The sequence below is a fragment of the Silurus meridionalis genome, chromosome 3 (genome assembly GCF_014805685.1).
Source record: "Silurus meridionalis isolate SWU-2019-XX chromosome 3, ASM1480568v1, whole genome shotgun sequence".
In the NCBI taxonomy this organism is placed as follows: domain Eukaryota; kingdom Metazoa; phylum Chordata; class Actinopteri; order Siluriformes; family Siluridae; genus Silurus; species Silurus meridionalis.
Genome location: NC_060886.1, coordinates 31,214,558 through 31,237,047, shown reverse-complemented (window position 1 = coordinate 31,237,047; position 22,490 = coordinate 31,214,558). Strand labels below are relative to the sequence as shown.

The 22,490-nt window shown below is 38.9% G+C and overlaps 3 protein-coding genes across 5 annotated transcripts; all 3 read left to right on the top strand.

Annotated features, from left to right (window-relative positions):
* Positions 1-1,499: 1,499 nt before the first annotated feature.
* On the top strand, positions 1,500-3,960 carry LOC124379671 (zinc-binding protein A33-like). Its single transcript, XM_046840138.1, has 6 exons — positions 1,500-1,898; positions 2,156-2,251; positions 2,330-2,560; positions 2,688-2,709; positions 2,798-2,914; positions 3,416-3,960. Exons 1-6 carry the CDS (start codon positions 1,500-1,502, stop codon positions 3,958-3,960), a joined length of 1,410 nt encoding a protein of 469 aa, XP_046696094.1.
* A 2,509-nt stretch (positions 3,961-6,469) lies between these two features.
* Positions 6,470-8,438, top strand: LOC124379714 (E3 ubiquitin-protein ligase TRIM35-like). The gene is made up of 6 exons (XM_046840239.1): positions 6,470-6,773; positions 7,056-7,151; positions 7,243-7,473; positions 7,601-7,623; positions 7,709-7,827; positions 7,894-8,438. The coding sequence occupies exons 1-6, from the start codon at positions 6,633-6,635 to the stop codon at positions 8,436-8,438; spliced, it is 1,155 nt and encodes a 384-aa protein (XP_046696195.1). The 5' UTR covers positions 6,470-6,632.
* Positions 8,439-10,148: 1,710 nt separating this feature from the next.
* LOC124379697 (COP1-interactive protein 1-like) lies at positions 10,149-21,440 on the top strand. 3 transcript variants are annotated; one of them, XR_006924483.1, is made up of 13 exons: positions 10,149-10,347; positions 10,834-10,971; positions 11,073-11,165; positions 11,257-11,349; positions 12,483-12,641; positions 12,913-12,987; positions 13,102-13,194; positions 13,327-13,506; positions 13,592-13,666; positions 13,846-13,956; positions 14,040-14,110; positions 20,733-20,875; positions 21,365-21,440. XR_006924483.1 is itself a non-coding variant. In XM_046840202.1 (12 exons), exons 1-11 carry the CDS (start codon positions 10,168-10,170, stop codon positions 14,073-14,075), a joined length of 1,233 nt encoding a protein of 410 aa, XP_046696158.1. In that variant the 5' UTR covers positions 10,149-10,167; the 3' UTR covers positions 14,076-14,110; positions 20,733-21,201. The 3 variants fall into 3 exon arrangements, 2 of the variants coding, with proteins under 2 accessions (XP_046696158.1, XP_046696144.1); XM_046840202.1 differs by lacking the exon at positions 21,365-21,440 and having other exon boundaries at positions 20,733-21,201; XM_046840188.1 differs by lacking the exons at positions 20,733-20,875; positions 21,365-21,440 and adding an exon at positions 14,208-14,384.
* Positions 21,441-22,490: the final 1,050 nt, after the last annotated feature.

Genomic DNA, 22,490 nt, shown 5'->3' with positions numbered 1-22,490 from the left:
GAGGTTTATTGATGTGGTGAGGGAAGACATGCATGTACTTGATTTGAAAGATGCAGATGTAGATGACAGGGGGTATGGATGATCCGCTTTGGCGACCCCTAGTGGGAGAGGCCGAAAGAAGATGAAGATTCCGACTGGAACTGGTGTCGTGTGTCTCTGTAAAACCAGAGCGTGATATTCTGTACCAAAGCGAAAGTGAAAGTTGGAATGTGCGGACTGGAGAGAGGAACGACAGCTGTGAAATTAAATGGCTTCAGTGTTTTCAGAGGAGGATTTGTCCTGTCCTGTGTGCTGTGAAATCTTCAACGATCCTGTTCTCCTTCTCTGCAGTCACAGTGTGTGTAAAGTGTGTTTGTAGAAGTTCTGGTAGACCAAAGAAGAAGAATGTCCTGTTTGTAGGAGGAAGTCGTCTATAGACCATCCTCCCTCAAATCTTGTCTTAAAGAACCTGTGTTTTATACAGGAGAAAAATCTAAAATCTTCATCAGTCTGTGAAACGATCTGCATGACGAGAAACTGAAACTCTTCTGTCTGGACAATCAATAACGTGTTGGGATTCAAAAACACACACCAACCACAAAATCTCCATCCCCCCCCTGTCCTCTACATCTGCCTCTATCAAACCAACTACCTGCATGTCTTCCCTCACCACATCCATAAACCTCCTCCTTGGTCTTTCTCTTTCCCTCCTTCCTGGTGTCTCCATCCTTAGCATTCTCCTACTGATATACCCCATGTCCCTCCTCTGCACATGTCCAAACCATCTCAATCTCACCTCCCTCACCTTGTCTCCAAAAAGTCCTACATGCGCTGTCCCTCTTATAACATTTCCAATCTGTCGATAAATTAAAAATGTTTAAATTATGCCTGTATAATTTATTTAATAAAAAAGTGCAAACTGTGAAAGAGTGGTATGATTGATTTAAAGTAATAAACCAATAAACCCCTCACTGAGTCTGAACAAGATTAGTAGACCTGCTGATTCTGAACAAAATGCTAACTGAACAAACTGAATTTGGTTATTACATTTTTTCATCCTTTCAACAAAAAGAAAGAAAGGAAAAGAACACTTATTTAATGCATTTTTCAAATCACACTTTCTAACCTTAGGGCACTCTTAATAACGTATAATATTGATATAACAAATACTGAAAGAGTCAATGAATGAATCATTTTGGTGAACTGAATGAAATGATTCGAGTCACTGAGTTGAACTAAAATGAAGAGAGATACTATAACAGGTCATGTGGGGTCTCTCTAAATCTCCTCTATTTATAGCAGTGTTAAACCTGAGACCACCGCAGACCTTTTGCAGTGTTCTACTGTGGTGAGTTTATAGAGAATTCTGAGTCTCGTTTCAGCTCCGTGAAAGGAATTGATCAATAAGTGGACCTACAAAGTCGTGTATTAACAAACCCGCATCAAAGCGTGATTACTTTTTACCAAAGTGAAACTCTGAACATTTAGACTGGAGAGAAGAACGACAACTGTGAAATTAAATGGCTTCTAAGATTTCAAAAGAGGATTTGTCCTGTCCTGTGTGCCGTAAAATCTTTAAGAATCCTATAGTTCTCAGCTGCAGTCACACTCTGTGTAAAGTGTGTTTGCGGAAGTTCTGGGAGACCAACGGATCCAAAGAATGTCCTGTTTGTATTAAGAAGCCATCTGTGACAGTCAATCCGTTAAATCTGGTGATGAAGAACCTGTGTGAGAGATTCTTACAGGAGAAAAGTCAGAAATCTTCACTAGACTGTGAAATGGTTTGCAGTCTGCACAGTGAAAAGCTGAAACTCTTCTGTTTGGAAGATCAACAGTTAGTGTGTGTGGTGTGTCGGGATTCAAAAAAACACACTGACCACAAGTTCTGCCCTGTTGATGAGGCAATTACCGATTGTAAGGTAAATAAAATTTCATTTGCGTTCATATACTGTAATAAAGTTTATTCTACATAATGGTGAATTCATTAAACAATACATTATAATTGTCTTGTGATAAATTTATTGACATCATAACTACAGAATGTGAGTGTGTTATTGGATCATATTTAAATTGTAAAGCTCTAAAGTGCTGGTGAAGCTCTAATGAGTTCTTATCTTAGAGAAATCCATCAAAACTTGAACAGAGAGTCTTCATGCAGTCTGTTGTTTTGTTTCAGGAGGAGCTGAAAACTGCACTGAAGCCCCTACAGGAGAAATTGAAGATCTTTGAAGACTGTAAACGAACCTGGAGTCAGACTGCAGAACATATAAAGGTTAGAGTCAATAAGATGGGTTGATGTTTTGCATCACTGCATACTGAGATGGATTTCATGTGATTCTCTTCACTGCAGATTCAGGCCCAACACACAGAGCAGCAGATTAGGGAGGAGTTTGAGAAGCTTCACCAGGTTCTACGAGATGAAGAAGCAGCCAGGATAGCTGCACTGAGAGAGGAAGAGGAGCAGAAGAGTCTGATGATGAAGGAGAAGATCGAGAAGCTGAGCAGAGACATATCATCTCTTTCAGACACGATCGGAGCCGTGAAAGAGGAGATGAGAGCCGAAGACGTCTCGTTCTTACAGGTGAGTGTCGTTTATTCTGTATTTCTACCGTGAGAAAGTAAAACCGGTTTCCGTCGTCAGAAACGTCACATTTCGGTCAGGAAAAACATCAGTCGGATCCTCTGATATGTGCTTTGTTGTTTTACAGAACTACAAGACCACAGTGAAAAGTTGAGTGATGTGCTTCCCCTCTCTCTCGTTCTCTGTGTTTCTGACTCCAAACCCACAGCGGCACTGAATCCTGATGTTCCTGCAGAGCTCAGTGCACACTGCAGCATCCGGAGGAGCTTTCAGGAGCGCTGATCCATGTGGCCAAACATCTGGCCAACCTGAAGTTCAGAGTCTGGGAGAAGATGAAGGACGCAGTTCGATACAGTAAGAATCTTTTTCGCTTTCTCTTGTATCAGAATCAGAATCAGGTTTATTGGCCAAGGAATTTGTTTCCAGCTGTTAGTGAGTCTCAAAAGTACATGTAACCCTCTTTTTAAACCCAAAAGGTTACAATTTCATATTTTTAACTTAACTCAGAAAACCTGGATTCCCGGCAGTTGAATGGTGAACTGGCCAGTAGTATGATGTTAATTTATTCTTTAATAAATTAACATCATAAAACATTGGGAACAAAGTACATTTTTAAAGGTTCCTACATACAGACATAAATAACACAACACATTTAGCTTGGACTATACAAGGACAAACCTGGCTATACAAGACAATATAGACAATGTGAGACAATATGGACAGTACGTGTGTCTATATTGTGCATATATTGTTTTTCTTTCTTTCTCTCTGTATATACGTGTGTGTGTGTGTGTGTGTGTGTGTGTGTGTGTGCGTGTGTGTACTGCACATTATTAATTTTTTTCTGCCACTCAGCACCTGTAACTCTGGACCCCAACACCGCTCATCCCAACCTTATAGTGTCTGATGATCTGACCAGTGTGAGACTCAGAAATGAGAAACAGAAGCTTCCTGATAATCCAGAGAGGTTTGATTTTAGATGGTATGTTCTGGGCTCTGAGGGCTTTAACTCAGGAACACACTGCTGGGATGTTGAAGTAGGAGAATCTACAGAGTGGTTAGTGGGTGTGATGACAGAAGCGACTCAGAGGAAGGAAGATTTAAACTCCATAAGTGGAATCTGGCAAGTTGGATATCGTAGAGGTGAATATGGAAAACTTTCTACACTACAGTCGTCCACTTCCCTCTCATTGAAACAGAAAATCAGAAGAATCAGAGTTCATCTGGACTGGGACGGAGGAAAGTTGTCTTTCTCTGATCCTCTCACTGACACACACATACACACTTTCACACACACATTTACTGACAAATTACTGCCACTTTTAAATGTTGGTTGTAATAAATCTCCTGTAAAGATCCTCCCACTTCAGTGCTCTGTAAGAGTAAATCAGATCAGTTAGAGCTGAAATGGTTTAATTCCAATTCGATGAAATATTGACGATAAAGAGATTCATATTGTTTGTGAAAGTTTGTTTTTACTTAATCTTTGTGGACAATTGTATTGGAGTGTGACTCGAAATAAAATCATAATTAGTCCAGATAATCTTACAAAATGTTGATTCATGTTAAATGTTGATTACTTAAAATATAGACCTAAAATAAAATCTGTTTAAATGTAGATCTGTATGAATGACGTGATTTAATGTTATTACTTCATTAAATCTGCAATGTCCATCCTGGGTGAAATGTTCAGCTGGTTGTGTGTATTGTGTGTGAAAGTGTACAGTAGAGGAGAATTCTAATTCTGTTTCCTCCACCAGCATTTTGTGGTTTTGTAAAGATCAGATGGATTTGTATATTAATCCTGAATTAAATACTGATTTGCAATTTACACTATTGTGTTATTGTATTGAGTGAAATAAAATCACTTCAGTTCAGGCTCTGACCTTCCAGGCTGCTGAACTCTCAGTGTGAATACAGTAGCATTTTAGTATAGTATTGTATATTATATATAAATATATCGGTACAGCGTTTGCACTTTTCCTTTACAAATATTTATACACTGCTGTCACTGCTACCTGTCACATGCATCATTAATTCTACTACCACAAATTAACAAGGTCTTCGTTGTGCTTCCTACACTGCCACCCATTTGCGTGGAGAAGTATTTCCTTACTTTGCCAATCACTAAATAACTCAACAATAGCTAATTATTTTGAGTAAATAAACAATATTTTTTTGAGCCTATAAGGGTAATTGGATAATATCCCATGGTACACCTGACGACATGTGCACAGTAGTTTTCAATCACTTATCTGCTGCAGGATAATTTATTGTTGTTGAATAGTGCCATTTCTGAGTCTCATGCTGTACTGTTTTCTCATTAAATAAATACAAATATTGTAATTTCTCTGAAATAATACCAACTAAAACGTGTTACAAGTCACACAGTAGGGGGCGCTATACTATCATAGTAGCTGCTGCCTCAAAACATAACAACTAATCACAGCTGTTCAGATCCAGTCCAGCACTGATCTTTTGGCAGCGCTGAGAGTCTGCTCCTACCTCCACAAAAAAACACCCTTTGGTCATGTCCACACTGATAATCTTTTGTTTTAAAAAGGCGTATTTTTCTCTCCGTTTTGTCCTTCCGTCCACACTGAGATGCCGTTTTCAGTCAACAAAAAACTTTGCTTTGTGAAAACGCTTTCCAAAGTGGTTAATATAAAAATTGACATTTTCACGACACAGTGTGGACTGTGTATAAAAACTAAGGTTTTTAAAAATGAAAAAACTCTCACGTCCTTCTGTCCACACCGAGATCCCGTTTTCAATCAACAAAAATGTACCTCTTGTAAAAAACTGTGTATAAAACACAAATATTTTTAACACTCAGTGTTCTTTTTTCCATGTTAATCCAGACCTTAAAAATCACTCAAATCAAATTACATACTTTTTAATACTTTTACCTACATAGGAACCCTGAACAATGCATTTGAAAAGTAAAAGTCTGAAACTAGACTGGGACCAGCCATGTTGAGTCTTTATATAAAATAAATGTGCTGCTGATTGCAAAATCTGATAAACAGGATTTCGTTTCAAAATGACTGGTGGGTATTTTTATCAAATATTTTGGCACTGAAAAGTACCCAATGTAATATATTTTTTCGACTTAGATTTCATATACTTCTTACACTCTTAATATTACAGTAAGTGTCACTGAAAAAATCTGAATGAATCATTCTGGTGAACTGAATGAAATGATTCGAGTCACTGAGTTGAACTATAGAGAGATACTATAACAGGTCATGTGGGGTCTCTCTAAATCTCCTATTTATAGCAGTGTTAAACCTGAGACCACCGCAGACCTTTTGCAGTGTTCTACTGTGGTGAGTTTATAGAGAATTCTGAGTCTCGTTTTCAGCTCGGTTGAAAGGAATTAATCACTAAGTGGACCTACAAAATCGTGTATTAACTTTAACAAACCCGCATCAAAGCGTGATTACTTTTTGCCAAAGTGAAACTCTGGACTGGAGAGAACAAAGACAACTGTGAAATTAAATGGCTTCTAAGTTTTCAGAGGAGGATTTGTCCTGTCCTGTGTGCTGGGAAATCTTCAAGGATCCTGTTCTCCTTCCCTGCAGTCACAGTGTGTGTAAAGTGTGTTTGCAGACGTTCTGGAAGACCAACGGATCCAAAGAATGTCCTGTTTGTAGGAGGAAGTCGTCCACTGATGACACTTCATCAAATGTGGCCTTAATGAATCTGTGTGAGACTTTCATACAAAAAAGTCAGAGATCTTCATCAGTCTGTAAAACGGTCTGCAGTCTGCATGATGAGAAACTGAAACTCTTCTGTATGGAAGATCAACAGTTAGTGTGTGTGGTGTGTCGGGATTCAAAAAAACACACCGACCACAATTTCTGCCCCGTTGATGAGGCAGTTAAAGATTGTAAGGTAAATAAAATTTCATGTGAGTTTATGTAAAGTTTATTCTACATATTAATATCTACAGATTTAATTAACAAATACATGGTGAATTCATTAAATAGAATTACATAGAAATTTATTAAAGAACCTGTGTGGGAGTTTCTTACAGGAGAAAAGTCAGAAATCTTCACCAGACTGTGAAATGGTTTGCAGTCTGCACAGTGAAAAGCTGAAACTCTTCTGTCTGGAAGATCAACAGTTAGTGTGTGTGGTGTGTCGGGATTCAAAAAAACACACTGACCACAAGTTCTGCCCTGTTGATGAGGCAATTACCGATTGTAAGGTAAATAAAATTTCATGTGAGTTCATGTAAAGTTTATTCTACATATCAACAGTTATGTCCATCTACAGGTCCAATTAACAAATTCATGGTGAATTTATTAAACAATACCTCAATTGTCTTGTGATAAATGTATTGACATCATAACTACAGAATGTGAGTGTGTTATTGGATCATATTTAAATTGTAAAGCTCTAAAGTTCTGGCGAAGCTCTAATGAGTTCTTAGAGAAATCCAGCGATACCTGAACAGAGAGTCTTCATGCAGTGTGTTGATTTGTTTCAGGAGGAACTAAAAACTGCACTGAAGCGATTACAGGAGAAACTGGAGATCTTTGAAGACTGTAAACGAACCTGGAGTCAGACTGCAGAACATATAAAGGTCAGAGTCAATAAGATGGGTTGATATCAGAATGATGTTTTGCATCACTGCATACTGAGATGGATTTCATGTGATTTGCTCTTCACTGCAGATTCAGGCCAAACACACAGAGCAGCAGATTAAGGAGGAGTTTGAGAAGCTTCACCAGATTCTACGAGATGAAGAAGCAGCCAGGATAGCTGCACTGAGAGAGGAAGAGGAGCAGAAGAGTCTGATGATGAAGGAGAAGATCGAGAAGCTGAGCAGAGACATATCATCGCTTTCAGACACGATCGGAGCCGTAAAAGAAGAGATGGGATCCGAAGACGTCTCGTTCTTACAGGTGAGTGTCGTTTATTCTGTATTTCTACCGTGAGAAAGTGAAACCGGTTTCCGTTGTCAGAAATGTCACATATCGGTCAGGAAAAACATCAGTCGGATCCACTGATATGTGCTTTGTTGTTTTACAGAACTACAAGACCACAGTAAAAAGGTGAGTGATGTGCTTCCCCTCTCTCTCGTTCTCTGTGTTTCTGACTCCAAACCCACAGCGGCACTGAATCCTGATGTTCCTGCAGAGCTCAGTGCACACTGCAGCATCCGGAGGAGCTTTCAGGAGCGCTGATCCATGTGGCCAAACATCTGGCCAACCTGAGGTTCAGAGTCTGGGAGAAGATGCAGTGTGGAGTTCGATACAGTAAGAGCCTCTTTCTTTGTTAGTTGGTTACTTAATTATTTATTAATTTTTTTTTCTTTTTCATAGCACCTGTAACTCTGGACCCCAACACTGCTCATCATAAACTCATTGTGTCCGATGATCTGACCAGTGTGAGATTCAGCAACAAGGAACAGAAGCTTCCTGATAATCCAGAGAGATTTATTCATTATTGTTGCATCCTGGGCTCTGAGGACTTTAACTTAGGCATGCACTGCTGGGACATTGAAGTAGGCGTCTGTACGCAGTGGTCGGTAGGTGTGATGACAGAATCTGCTCAGAAGAAGGGAAGTATAACCTCCAAAACTGAAATGTGGTACGTTGAATGTCGTGGTAGTAAATATGAAGCACGTTCTACAACGCAGCCGTCCACTCCCCTCTCAGTAACGCAGAAACTCAGAAGGATCAGATTGCAGCTGTCACTGGACAGAGGAAAACTGTCATTCTCCGACCCTCTCACCAACAGCCACATACACACTTTTACACACATATATACTAACAAATTACTGCCTTTTCTAAGAGTTGCTTGTCAAAAATACCCAGTAAAGATCCTCCCACTTCAGTGCTCTGTAAAAGTGCATCAGATCAGTTAGAGCTGAAACTGTTTTATTACAGTTCTGTAATGAAATATTGATGATGAAAAGATTCATTTGTGAAATTCTGGTTTTACTGAAACACTGAATACTTTCACTGTGGAAAATCTACAGTGGAGGAGAATTCTAACTGAGCTTTAGTTTCCCTCCACAACAGTTTGTGGTTTTGCAAAGTTCAGATGGATTTGTATGTTAATTGTGCATTAGACGCTAATTCACAAAATACAATAGAGTTCAGCGTGAAAAAAAATTGCTCGGTGAAATGTTCCGGCTCTGATCTTACATGCTGCTGGGCTTGACTGCTCTACGAACGTAACTTCTCTTAAATGTGTTCATTTTCCAGTGTTCATCTGAAAGCTATATTATTTAGTAGTATTGTCTGCAGAAAATGACATGGCCGTGCAGATTTTGAATGTTTTTGTTTTTGTTGCCGTGCAGATTTTGAATGTTTTTATTATCCCTCCTAATGCCAGATTAGTTTACTTTGTACACCATACAAATTAGCATTACCTTTCAATGTTCATTGTTTCGACCTATTAAAAGAGCATTATTACTATCATAATGAAATTGGTTTTATATTCTTTATAAGAATGGTTTTATATTCTCTATTTTATTTTTATAAGTTGGATCGTACTCGTGATAACCGTCTAATCAACTGATTAACATGGATTTTTAACATGGATACTGGATAGAAAACAAACACACTCCATGTAAAAGAGTACTGAACTTTATTACAAAAAAAACAGTACTGAATCATGAAAATGTGCTAAATGAAATTCATATAAATATATTAATTAATAAATCATAAAAAAATTTATATAATGAACAGCATGTGGCGTTATTGATTCGCCCCTAGAGGCCGCTCTCGTAGTGGCACCGGACTGGAAACAGGAAAAACTATCTGTATGGATTTTTTCTGATAGCCGATAGTTCCAGCGATCTAACTATCGGTGCCTTGACCTTTATTAATAACCAAGAGACATTTATTATCAAATACAAATAATATGAGTAAAATATATTTAAAACACATTTTTAGAACATGTCTCTGGCATTGTTTATAAAGTATATATACAAGTATTAGACAGAATAGGATGGGTATGTGTATGACAAATATTGACAGTAGTCCAGATTTAAATTGTCGCAGTGGTCAGTATTTATTAAAAGTGCTCCAAGAAAGGAACAGTGGTGAACCAGCGACAGGATCATGGGTGGCCGAGGCTCATTAATACGCGTGGGGAAGCGAAGGCTGGTCCGTGAGGTCTGATCCAACAGACGAGCTCCTGTAGCTGAAACTGCTGAGGAAGTTCATGCTGTTGATGCTCGATGGGTCACAACTGTTTTGGCAGGTGGTCGTAATGTTATGCCTGACAGGTGAATCTTTGTATGATACAGCACTGTATATTCAGAATAAATATGGGTGCAATGATAAACATAAGTTATGGATAGTGCAATGATTACACAGATTATTATTATTATTATTATACTTATTATACAATTATTATATAATTATTATACACAGAAATAATTGTTCAGAAATGTGGACTGTTAGGATTCGTTTATGCTTCAGAAGCCGCGATTGATTGATTGATTGGTTGATTAATTGAAACTCATCATTTCCAACGTCACGGAACGCGCCGCTGTGACGCAACAGTAGAGGGCGCTTAATAAAAGCTCGCGAGCAGGGAGGAAGCGTTTCATTGTTCACGTGACCTTTTTCCCGCGGCCTCACATGAATAATTTCACGTTAGCTCGCGCTCGGATGAAGAATCTCGCTGTGCCCCCTCTGCTGTTCACGGCCGGAGTTGCAGCTGCTGCAGCCGCGCTGTTTTACTGGATTCACCGGGGCGATGGGAAGAGAAGAGCGGAGGAAGGAGTCGGTGTCAGCCTGTCCCCCCGCGCCGTCTCTGAGGTAAAAATCTACACTACTGCTAGACTTAGATAGCGAGCGAACTGGTCCTGTTCTGACCGGAGCTAGGTGTTCGCTACGGAGCTCCATTAGCTCAGCTGAGTCTCATTCTCACTCAGGTTCTGACTGGAAACTGCTCCTAAATACTCCTGGATATTTTTTCTACTGGAGCATTTCATACTGTACCGTATCCAGCCCAGATGCAGCAGGCTGGAGAAAACGAGCTCGAAATGAGAAGAAGCGCTTCAGTCATTTACAAGTTTCCTGAAATTTTATTGAAAAAATGACTGAATCCAGAGTTTAAGATCGGATAGCAGATCTAGCAGTGCTCTGAAGGTGTCTGAGGAGCTTCACACGATCGACCCGGTCATGACAGTTCAGAACATTGGAGCAGTGAATGATTGTTTCTGTAACCTTTAGAAAAGCCTAGAGATCTTCTTCAGGATGGTTTTGTCTCTAAATGTGTTTGGTCTTTATGAATGCTTTCAGGATTCTATGGGCGCTTCTGAGGAGGTGAAGAAGAAGAATAACGAGGTGGACAGCGAGAAGTCCAACCTGGAGAGGAAAGTGAGCGAGATGGAGAAACTGCTCAGCGAGGCACAAAGAGAGTGCGATATTAAAACCGAGGTGAGAGAAAATCCTGGTGGAAACGGTGGTCCAGCAGATCGTTGTGGACGTGAGCGTTAATGACTAACTCGTTCCTCCTCTTCCTCACGGCTGCGTTGTAGGCGTATCAGCAGGAACGAGAAGCTCACAGCATCCTGATGTCCCGGTATGAACAGCTGAGGCAAGCTCTTCACCATGTTGACCAGGTTCTACATGTAGGTTCTCTCTAAGTCAGGACTTTTGGAATACATTCCTTTTTTTTAAACTGAATTAAACGCCATTGATCCTTTTCTGGTTTTGCGTTAGGAATGTGAGCAAGAGTCCAAGGATCATATTGTTCTTGAAGAGCATTTCCATCAGATGAAGGACACATTAGCCCACAAGGAAGAGTTACTACAGGTAGGCGTACTTGAGGATCTTCTTGATCCTCCTCCTAAACATTTCTGTTGAGTCTTTAGACGTGTCTGAATGTCGCGTGTAGTAGCGGTGTGAGAAAATATCGATGAACGCGAGTATCGCGGTATTCTGTTAAATGTCCACCTGGGGGCGCTGCTGTAAAAACGATTATAGCTATAATGATATAATCCGTTGGAAGTAAGAGCAGCGTTGACTGACTTGCGCCGACACCGGTATGTTTTGTTTTAGTTTCTTTTATATGTTTTAAAATGCCATCATAATTACATAATTACAGACGAATATCAAGTTTTAAGTTCTGTTTGTCATACAGACGCCAGTGACAAGTTTGTAGAATGAAATTCCCAAATGAGGCGACAGGCGAAATACAGCAAATCTTAAAGATTTAACAATATTAAACAGTAAAGAGAAATAGACGAAAAATTTAATAAATAGGCATAAAGTTATAATGCAGAAGTGCATGTATATATATTAAATAAATTATATGAATATTTACATACATGAGGTATTATTTAGAATACAATATTTACATATTTTATTATAAAAATACCTCATGCCTGTTGGTTCTTGCCTGTCTGCATTCTTTATTTTTATAAAAGAAATAATAGTCTTTCTTAATCTTTATTTTCGTGTCTCCCTGTGATTGTAGCTTTAAGATGTAAAACACTAGTTAGCGCCCATATAGTGTTTTTACTTTTACCCTAATGCTAATAACACTACTAATATAATGCACTCATCATTCAGACTTTATTATTATTAATAGTCTTCTAACGACTATGTGCATATGTTTTGTTGTGTTTATCTGTTGCAATACTTGTATGGGTAGGTTTAAGGGTTTAGCGTTAGCAGTGTCATTTTAGATGTAATTCATGCTAAAGCAGATCCCAGTCTGCTCTGGTTAATTTTAGTTTTGCACATTGTGGTGTGTTTTTAACGACCGTTTTCCTAAAATTATATACTATTTCTAAAATAAGAAATATCCCAATATATATCGGCTTAAATTACGTCATCGAAATGTATCGCAACGCATCGTATCGCGACCCCCGTATCGTGATGCCTATCGTATCGCCAGTTTCTTTCATCGGTAAAGCCAATTAATAAAGCTTGTCCTGTTGTAGAACCTCCAGGTCTCCCTGAACGAAGCTGAGAGAAAGTACGAGCAAGTGATAGAGTCTCATGCTGAGATGAAGAATGAGGTCTGCAAACTGGAATTGGACATGGAGTTGCTGCAGCATTTAGCTCAGGAAAAAAAGGACAACCTCAATAAGATTATAATGGTAAGCGAGAAAATCCCTGCAGTTCCTTTAGCTGTAATGTGAGAACTTCGAGTGGGCCTCAGTTAAAGATGGGATGTGTGGGATTGATTGCGATTCCATTTATTTATTCGTCCTATCACAAACACTGAATATCCTGTCTAAATGCTTATAAGAACGTTTTCTAAACAAACGCATTTGTTTGCTATTAGGGGTAAAAAGTTCTCCTCTGAAATGAAGATTTTTGCGTTTTGATGTAAAGTTGCAAACTCTTCTGCTCCATGACTGTGTTTAGAATTCGAAGAAGGACCAGTATTTTCTGTGTATCATGAAATCGAGGTATAAATGGATGAAACAAAAGTTACGCAGAGTAAGTCATGACTTTTATAATACACAATATACAAGATAATATAAAAAAATTTTATAAACCAAAATTAATTTTACATAGAATTTCCTCATCTTCTGCCCCCTGCCTGTGTTTCAGGAATTTATTCATAAAAATGATCAATACAAAATGCTCAGGCTACAGCACAAGCGAACACTAGTCAGCTTAAAAAAACACAAGCTGTTATTGAAGGTAAGTGTTTGTGTAATTCTCGCTTTTTTTCTGGACATTTTTCTCCATAAAGCACCACAAGTCGTTCTGATGATTTGAACCACGAATAACGTGTGTAGCAGAAGAAATCAAGTCGTTACTTTTGAGTTGTAGAACGTTCAGGTGGCTCAGGCCCAAACTGAACTTAAATGCGGTATGTTGATGGAGACGAACGCGGAGCTACGCAGAGAGAACTCCGACCTGATATCCGACTCGAACGTCCTGCAAGACCACGTGCACGAGTTGGAGCAAAGGCTCATGGAGATCCAGTGCAAGAATGTGAACTTAACGGAGGTGAGGGAGAAAATTTCAACGTGCTGCCACTGCACACGTTTTCCGAAAGAACAGGTTTCTGACTTTTCCCCTTTTTGGGTTTTAGGATTGTAAACAAGCAGAGAAGGATTACGGCATCCTGCATTCTTTCTACGAAGAGGCGTTAAACCAGGTCAACCAGGTCAGCTTTTTCTCCCGTGGAGCCGCGAAACGACTGCTACGGCAGTTTATACACAAGATGCGCTAAAAACCTCCGTGTGGTGTCCAGTGCTCCGTTTCTCCACTGCACTAAAATTCCCTTTTCTATCAATTTCCTTTAGAAGTATGTACAAAAAAAAGATTTGCTTGTTGAACTTCCAGGAGGAGAAATACGAGGTGCTGCTGTCACAAGTAGCCACGCTGCAGGACTCGGTGCAGAAACTGGAGGCAGCGCTCCAAGAGGCATGCATGGAAATAAAGAAGATACGGAAGGTAAGAAAATCCCTGCGTTTCTAAAATAATAATGATAAAGAGTGTTCGCTTTTTTAACCTGTTTTTGCTTCCTGCTGGTTTAGGAGAAGGCGCTAGATCAGGAGCTGACCAACACATGAGGGAAGCTGGAACAATGTGTGAGATGTTACTAAAAGTAAGTGGTTCAGGACTGATATAGTGCACTGTGTGTTGGGTCTGGGTCCAAAAAGCAAATACACCACCTCATTTATCTTATTATTTTAATCTGACAGAAATGTCGCAGAGCTCCGTGATCCGAGAATCCGACGGTTCTGCACACACAAGAGATTCTGAACCTTCAGTACACCACCACAGCTCAAAGTACCCTTCCATAACTGCAATAGTTCTCCCATTGAGGGGCCCTGAGATCTTGTCACCAGTAGCTCCAAAAATATAGTTTTTGACAGTTATTTGTGTGTATATTTATATAATTAAGATATATTTTGATTTATGAGACAGGTACAACATAGAAAGTGGAGAGAGGGAGAGGGGAAGAGAGAGAGAGAGAGAGAGAGAGAGATCCATGATAGTGAGCGAGACGCTCTCTCTTCCTGACACTGTAAAACTCTATTCTCTCTGTTCTCCCCCTCACGTTTACAAACACATTATCAGACCTGCTGATCTGAAACGGAGATAAACACATCTCGTCACGTCACAACAAGTCACAGCGCACAATAGTCTGACCTTCTGAGAAAGGGTTTGTATTCTGGTTTATTCTGTAGGTTTTGTTTAGAGAAGTGGATCATCAGCGAGTGAGGAAAGTTAAACACATCACATCATTAGTGAAACACGGTGGTGTCGTACCGGGACATTTCCGGTTCCCAGGGAACAGAACCATGCTGAGTTTGTTTCTCACAGTCCACTGCAGCGAAAGATAATAACGAGCAAATGGAGACACAGAAGAGTCTCAGGAGTGAATTTGTTTAATCTAATCAGTGATTTCTTATTAAAAATCATGTGCTATTTAGTTTTTCTAGTAAATAGTAAATTTCTAGTTTACTAGTAAATAAAAAACAAGTAAAGGAATAAATAAAAAATAGTTAAAAAAATAATAAATAAATAAATATATATATATATGTTAATGAATGACTCTGTCCAAATCACAACCCAAACACATACCTGAGTCAAATCTGCATGTTTGTTTTTGCTCTAGTGGAAGCCCGAGGAGGATATCTCTCCCACCGTGAGTTTTATAAATCATTTTCTTAGATAAATGAAACAAACAAAAAATCCACCTGCATTCAGGTATAAGATGCAGTGCGAGTGTGCGACCACATGGCGGCGACACAAACCACATTAACATAGAACACTTTACTGCTATGGCCTTCAAACATTAGTGGTCTTATGTCCAGAAATGAAAGAGCGACTCCAACAGACAACAGGAATAAAAACATTTTTAAAGCAGCCGAGGAAAATTGATCACTAATTATTAATTATTTATTTTTTACTTATTGCTGTTAAATACCATGTAGCCAGTATTTAAACATTAACATAATTAGCTGTTTCTGATGTCGGTGTTGACAAACAAGTAAGAACGTGTCTCTGTAAAACTAATCCTATAAGGAAATGGTAGTGTTCTAGTCTGGTGAGTTTAGAGTCTAATTTTTAGCTCTATAAAAGGAAGCGCTCAGTAACTGGACCTACAAAGTTATGTATTAACTTTAAACTGACCTGAAATCAGAGCATGATTACTTTTTTCACCAAAGTGAAACTGTAAACATTCGAACAGGAAAGTTAAATGGCTTCTAAGCTTTCAGAGGATTTGTCGTGTCCTGTGTGCTGTAAAATCTTCAATGATCCTGTTCTGCAGTCACAGTGTGTGTAAAGTGTGTTTGCAGTGTGAGATTCAGTGATGAGAAACAGAGGCTTCCTGAAATTGTTTGTTGTTGCATGGATCATTTTGATTGAAAATGCTGATGGCTTCCGAATGCCATAATGACCTTAGATTAGCTTTTCTACGATCCAGAAGTCTCAATATGGCACAGAGTTTGCTGCACAGTTTATGGCTCAACATGAACCAGAATGTGCAATTTAATCTGTTAAAAAAAAGAGATGCAAACAGACATTTCTAAACAAAAACCCACCAACTTCTAGGTGGACATAAAGCCAGGCCTTTTTTACAGCCTTTCTTGATACATCACATTGAGAGAATCATCTTCACCTACCTAATAAACAGTAAATAGAGGTGTTTCCGCACTGCTTCATCCCTCCATCCCTCCCTACCTTTCCATCACCGTGTACTTTGTCCATCTGAAATATGAATCAGTGCTTCTCCCAGTACAACCCTTCAGATATGTGAAACACTAACCCTGGAGTGGAGGAGGGGCACTAAGGGAGTGGGCGCTTGTTAATACAAATGATCCAGTTGTTACAAATACACAATTAAAAGAGAAGACGGAACAAAAATCTTTTTATTGGGTACCTCATGTTCAGAGTCTTAAGATGTGCAGTAGTTCAGGATGTGCTCAGTCATGAGTAAATGACTAGTCTTGGACATCTCTATTATAGGCACAGATGGTGGTGGGGAATGGAGGAGGAAAAAAAAAAAAAAGAGTTTGAAGCAAGACCAAATGTATTAGTGTCTACACTCCAGGAAGTTCAGGACCTGCTCACAGCTTGAGCATCTGTCCTGAGTTTAAACTTGCTGCTTTGTCATGGATTTGTATGGAGGTACATGCATGGGTGGCCAGTTACACTGCTGGTGGGCTCATACGCTAACCAGCACGTCAGGTAATTATCTCCTTCAAGAACATGAGGTGACATGCTCAGAGACAGAAGAGAGATTAGCCAGCTGTCTGAGAGTCTGGCTAAGGGTAGAGAGAACCAGAGGTGGTCAGGAATGACTGATGTTAGATGCTCAACCACTGTTTCCCTAATGATGGTTATGATCTCTATATACAGTGATGGACAAATACACATTTTCTACATGAGTCAGTACAATACTATGTTTACTTACAATATTCCAGTAAAAGTTTGTGTAAAATGTTTGGGTAAATACAAGAGTTCTTGCCTAAGAATACTTTTAAGTATGAAATGTAAAAGTACTTATCTATAAGATCTATATTTGAATTATTTTTGCATTTTAAAATGTTCTGTTCTTTTATGCCCATCTTATTTAAGTTTTCAGTTCAGAATCAAGAGAATAATTTATAAATGCCAGAAGGAAATTGTTTGGTTGCAGTTGCTGAGAGTAAAAGATCAAAGTAAAGAAGTAAAAAGAAATATAAATAAATGTACATATTAAGTGAAATGAAATGTGTAGCAGCAGTGAAAATAGATGGCAGAAAAGTTAGACTGAAATAATAGTTAAAGGTTATTGCACGTTTTTCCCTTTTGAATCAGAGGAGACCGAAAGCAAGGCACCTTGTTATAATTATTATTATTGCGCTGAGATAATTGCACATAATTGCCCAAGAAATTAACAATGTGTGTGGCATGAAAAACTCATCTAAATTATCTAGTTGTTACAGACTCCAAACAAACTTCTGCAAGAACTTGCGGGTTACGGTTACGATATTGTGATTCCTCGTTTTACACAATTTCAGTCATGGCAACTCTCAGGATAAAGATAGCAAGAGCTAAGTAGTGTGAATGGAGTGGACTGGTGTTGGCACACTGGATCTGCTACGTTGCTGTGAAGCAAACAAACAAACCAGACTCGTTACAAATAAGCAGTATTTGATTTGCAGAATTAGAATGGAATAAAGAACTTGCTGGAGCAAGAGATCAACAGAGAAATCCTTTTTTACTGAGCAACAGCAGGTAGTGCAATGGAGGGATAATTCTTCCCACATTATAATGAAGGCACATTTTTTAAAGATAAAATTAAGAGTAGAAGGACGAATCCTTAAAATTAGCCAGTGCATGAAAAACAAAAACAAAACAAAAAAACACCATAATAGCACCAAATATTATCAAGGTCATTTTTGCGTGAAAACACAAGGTGGCGCCAAAATCTGTGTTTTGCTAGAGAATTGGCCTATGTGTAGGAAACAGAGGAAACAAAGGCAAATGCCCGTGTCTTAAAAATTGAAAGAAGATTTCTCCGAAGCTCATTAAAATAAGCAGTATTAAGTTAAAAATAACATCTGCTGAAGAATAATCATGACTGAAAACTGTTCCACACTGAATCATGCAGTTTATTGAGTCCATGATACACTGAGTACATGATGGATGACTGGAGTGGACACCAAAACCCAGGCAGAAAAGTCAAACAGGGTGAAATTACATTCTTCACATTGTCACTGTACGAACCACTGAATCCTGTCAAGGAATAATTTTCAATGTGAACTTATACTCGTTCATTCTCAAACCAGAGCCGTTAGGAGCCGTAAAAGGAGACACTTTTGTAAAAACAGCTTTGACGGAAAAGGAGAGAGTGAACTTCTGCACAGTCATTTAACAAACACGATCTGCCTCATTAACAAATTGAAAAAATTGTTACACCTATTGTCCTGACAGCACTGTTTCCTACTGCATTTGTTCTGCCTTTTCCCTCGATTCTACTCCTTCTCCAGTTATAGAGGTAAATTAAATCAGATTATCACACTAAACATCCACTTTAATAGGAACATCTGCATGGTACATTCAAGCAATTATGTGGCAACAGCACAATATATAAAATACATATGCTGATGTAGACCATTCATCTCAAGGTCTGAATTTTTACATGGGCTAAGATGCTTTTCTGCTCATCACGGTTGTAGAGTGATTATCAGAGTTAACCAGCCTGGGCATTCTCTACTTATCCGCCTCATCAATAAGGACTTTCAGTCTGCAGACTCTTTAAACAAAGGATTGAATTTTTTCCCCGTTGTGCCACTAAGTAAACTCTCGATGTTGTGTAGGAAATTTCCACATGATCAGCGGTTTCCTAAATACGTTTGTGAATTGTTGTGAAATGTCTGTATTTCTGCATAAACTTAACCTGAAATCTAAACAGATCTTCATGTAGCCCAATTAAAGCAACATTAAATATCTTTCTGTGACCTAATTTATCACCTATACCTACTTCCACATAATGTTTCTGGTAAACAGTGATCAATCCAACATGATGGTTTGGAAGAATTTTTGCTTCTTCCTCCTTTAACAACTGCTTCAACGCCACTTGCTTTATTTCCTTTCACACAATTTCTCTTGGGTTAAAAGACGAACTTTGACATTCCAAAGTCTTACATTGTCGTTGCTTTTCAGCCATTTCTTTGTAGACTTATGTGTGTACTTATGGTTAGTTTTTAAGCTAATTCACTCTTCTGTTCTTGAGCTGAACTAATACACTGCATCTTAAAGCAGAAACATAAAAAAAACATTCAAACAATCAAGATAAAAGACATTTAAGTCAATGAATTGCTTTAAATTATTTTTGCACGACCTGAAGATCCTTCACTTTGAAGCGCTTCCAGCATTAAGTTTCTCTTCCCTTGTGTCCTCTTTAGAATTTCTCCCAGGGCTCTTTAAGGTTTTCTTTGTGAAGGGTCGCAGTATACGTCTACATGCATCAATGACTACAATAAGGACTTCCAACATCTGAACTTGTGAGCAGATCCTGTGTGTGGCAAAAGAATCAACCCCAATTACCCAGAAGTCAATGGCAAATAAATTAAAAAGCCCCTGGGCTTCACACTATGCTAGAAAAAAGGCCAAACGTATCAAGATAGCCAAAAAGAGAAACAAAGGTCTGGGACACTGCCTCAGCCCTTTTCTAGCCTTACCGCAGAGACCTGATTAGCCTGCACAATATTCAGTGTCTGCTTTTCATCAAGAGCCAAGAAGGACAAGAAGGTTCTTTATTTACACAAGTATGCAGATCAAAAACACAGTGTAAATGCCCACCGCTGAAAACGTGACAATAAAGAACAAGTGAGAAGAGCCTTTAATGAACTCTGATGTGGATTAAGATGGAAAATAGTGATGGTGTGCTTACTTGAAGAATATGAAGATAAAGTTTATAGTTTTGTATCTGATATATATTCGTTTTTGTTTTTTTTGGTTGTGTTACAACGCTAACACACATTTAACATCCAATGCTCCACTTTAATGCGCTTTTCACCTTTTCACTCTGGTGACTAAAAAACAATTCCCTTAAGAGTACAGCACTCATTTCCTCTAACTATGACCTGTCTGTTTTGATTGACATCATATCTAGAGTGCAGTTCTTAACCACTGGTAATAGTTTTTGCAAGGAAGCACAAGCCTCCTTCATCTCGCCCTTTTGCAAACATGAAAACCGTACAAAGATGGATTCTTTTTCTCCAGCGAAGCATTTTTCCTGGCAACAGGCAAAACAAAGAGAGCTAAATCTAATTACCAGCCCTTCTACTATAAGCATGGGGCTTACAGGATACAATGGATCCTTCAAGATCCCAAAAGGTCTGTCAATCTCTGTTCCTTATTCTTCTTTTGGCAGGACCAAGAAGGGTATCTTCATTAGTGTAATTTAAAAACCACATGTAATCCACTTGCATTTCAGAATCTTCCTAGTTTAAGTTATTTCTTTTTCACCCAGGACCAGAATGTTCTGTCTATTCTTGTTCAGATCTTTTGAAAGCAAAGAAAAACAAGAGACCACATCACAGGTACTAATTTCTTTTTTAATCACTACTACTGCAGTCTATCATCTATATGAATTGAACCAAGCTACAACCTGCTTGGTGACCACCAAACTAATGGGAGTGACTGAATAAAAGATGAAAAAAAAAATACAGAAATCAACCATGTAAAAGAGAAACTAATATTATACTATTCCATTTGTGGTTTAGAAAGTGCAAGCAAATGGACCGGGGCGGAGCCAGACGTGGTCTATTTCAGTGTCCGGAGAATAAATTGGGCTTCGAAAAACACCAAAACAACTTTAACACCAAGACAACAGAGTCTGTCACCACTGGCAAGAGCATCTTACAAGGTGGGAGACGAGTACATCCTGGCAGCATTCCAACGTATCGAATGAAAATTTAAATGCGTTGTGCTGATTTTAATATTTTAAAAAAAATGTCGTAGCGCTATTGTCATCGTAAGATCAAAAAGTCGAAACCATCTGTACTGTGAAACCCACTGATGAATTCTCCATTAACTCTCACCTAGTCTTCTAATCTGGGCAGATTTTGGATATTCAGGGTCATGTGTTTGACCTTCATGTGTCTAAAGGTGTTGCAGATGAGATTAAAACAGAGATCTGATAACCTGAAGAGCAGCTGTGTTATTACCTGCTTTCTACTGCACCACCTGCGAGAGAAAGTCTGGGACCAAATTTTAGTCCTGTTTGTAATTCGAATAAGCAGCATTAACGACTTGTTGAAGTTTAATTATGAAATGCACATAAAAAGTAAGTCATGATTGCTGGGTTTATTAATACGTGAGGGCTGTTCTGTCCTTCTGTGTTTACCTCCCGAAGGTCCTTGAAGGCAGACGTTCCTCTACCAATCTGACAGCTTTCTGGTTTGGAAAAACACCTGCACACACACTTATATATCTCCTTTTTCCTTGTGGGGAAATAATAGTAAGAAATAATGGAACAGATGTATCTGTATTTATTTTTAAAGGTTTTCATTAAAATGTGCAGCATTAAATTCTCTGAAGCACAAATATGTTTTAAAGAGATAGCAAGAATGTTTACGCTGCTCTGATGCTTAAAAACTTGATGCGATATTACCTCCGGCCATAATTCTTCAGCAGAGGTGAAGGAACAGGAGCATTTCAGAAACACACACACAGACACACACAGACACACACACACACGCACACACGCACACATACTTATGAATGTTTTCTTACTGTTTCCATGAGGACGGTCCATTGGCTCTTTTTAGTACCTCAGTAACCTAAAAGAAGTCTTTTTGGCTTAATTTCAAAATTAAAGCTGTAAATTAGCTTCCATCTGGGGACCAGCCAAATGTCCCTCTACAGGGTCATGTTACAGCTACCCAGAATGTGTCTCCGTCAATTTCAGCACCCGAGACACATCTTATGAACACAAGTGTTTACAGTCACCATCCTGCTGATTACATGCACCTGGGCCCAATCCCTTTCACACTCCAGGAGGATTCTCCTGATCTACAAAGGCTCATTGTGTGTCTGATGAATGACGGACCTAAAATAAAGCATCTCAACCTGCACTTGGAGCAGTCTCTAATACCTGATAGAAAAGACAGCAATCTGCATGGATCCATCCAACATGGCAACAAGATTTGACTCTACAAGGTAAAAGCTTGCCATGATAAACATCAAGCTAATCCCCCTCAGTTTAACCGCTAGCTGCATCGTAACGCCACCCTGCTAATTGCTCCCAGTAGTGTGAGTATTCTCACAATCCTGCCCTGTGCAAGGGGTTCATGTTAGAGTGTTTCCTTTAATTTCCCAAATCAAGCTGATTTGCTGATTATTGGCTGATATCTGCTTTCGTTTTCTGTTTCGTGTTTGTATCCTGCGCCTTGCAATGAAGCAACTAAGATGTCCTGCTATTCTGCTCCCCGAACACAACAGCTAAGCATTCATTTCTGCCCTGCTGGCAAGACACATGT

What these genes read in the sequence shown, in the direction of transcription:
- LOC124379671 (XM_046840138.1), top strand. Translation starts at nt 1,500, where the DNA reads ATGGCTTCTAAGATTTCAAAAGAGGATTTGTCCTGTCCTGTGTGCCGT. An exon ending in AGGCAATTACCGATTGTAAG is followed by an intron (nt 1,899 to 2,155) that starts GTAAATAAAATT and finishes GTTTTGTTTCAG; the next exon opens with GAGGAGCTGAAAACTGCACT. An exon ending in GAAGGACGCAGTTCGATACA is followed by an intron (nt 2,915 to 3,415) that starts GTAAGAATCTTT and finishes TCTGCCACTCAG; the next exon opens with CACCTGTAACTCTGGACCCC.
- LOC124379714 (XM_046840239.1), top strand. Translation starts at nt 6,633, where the DNA reads ATGGTTTGCAGTCTGCACAGTGAAAAGCTGAAACTCTTCTGTCTGGAA. An exon ending in AGGCAATTACCGATTGTAAG is followed by an intron (nt 6,774 to 7,055) that starts GTAAATAAAATT and finishes GATTTGTTTCAG; the next exon opens with GAGGAACTAAAAACTGCACT. An exon ending in AGACTGCAGAACATATAAAG is followed by an intron (nt 7,152 to 7,242) that starts GTCAGAGTCAAT and finishes TCTTCACTGCAG; the next exon opens with ATTCAGGCCAAACACACAGA.
- LOC124379697 (XM_046840202.1), top strand. Translation starts at nt 10,168, where the DNA reads ATGAATAATTTCACGTTAGCTCGCGCTCGGATGAAGAATCTCGCTGTG. An exon ending in ACCTCAATAAGATTATAATG is followed by an intron (nt 12,642 to 12,912) that starts GTAAGCGAGAAA and finishes GACTGTGTTTAG; the next exon opens with AATTCGAAGAAGGACCAGTA. An exon ending in AACACAAGCTGTTATTGAAG is followed by an intron (nt 13,195 to 13,326) that starts GTAAGTGTTTGT and finishes TTTGAGTTGTAG; the next exon opens with AACGTTCAGGTGGCTCAGGC.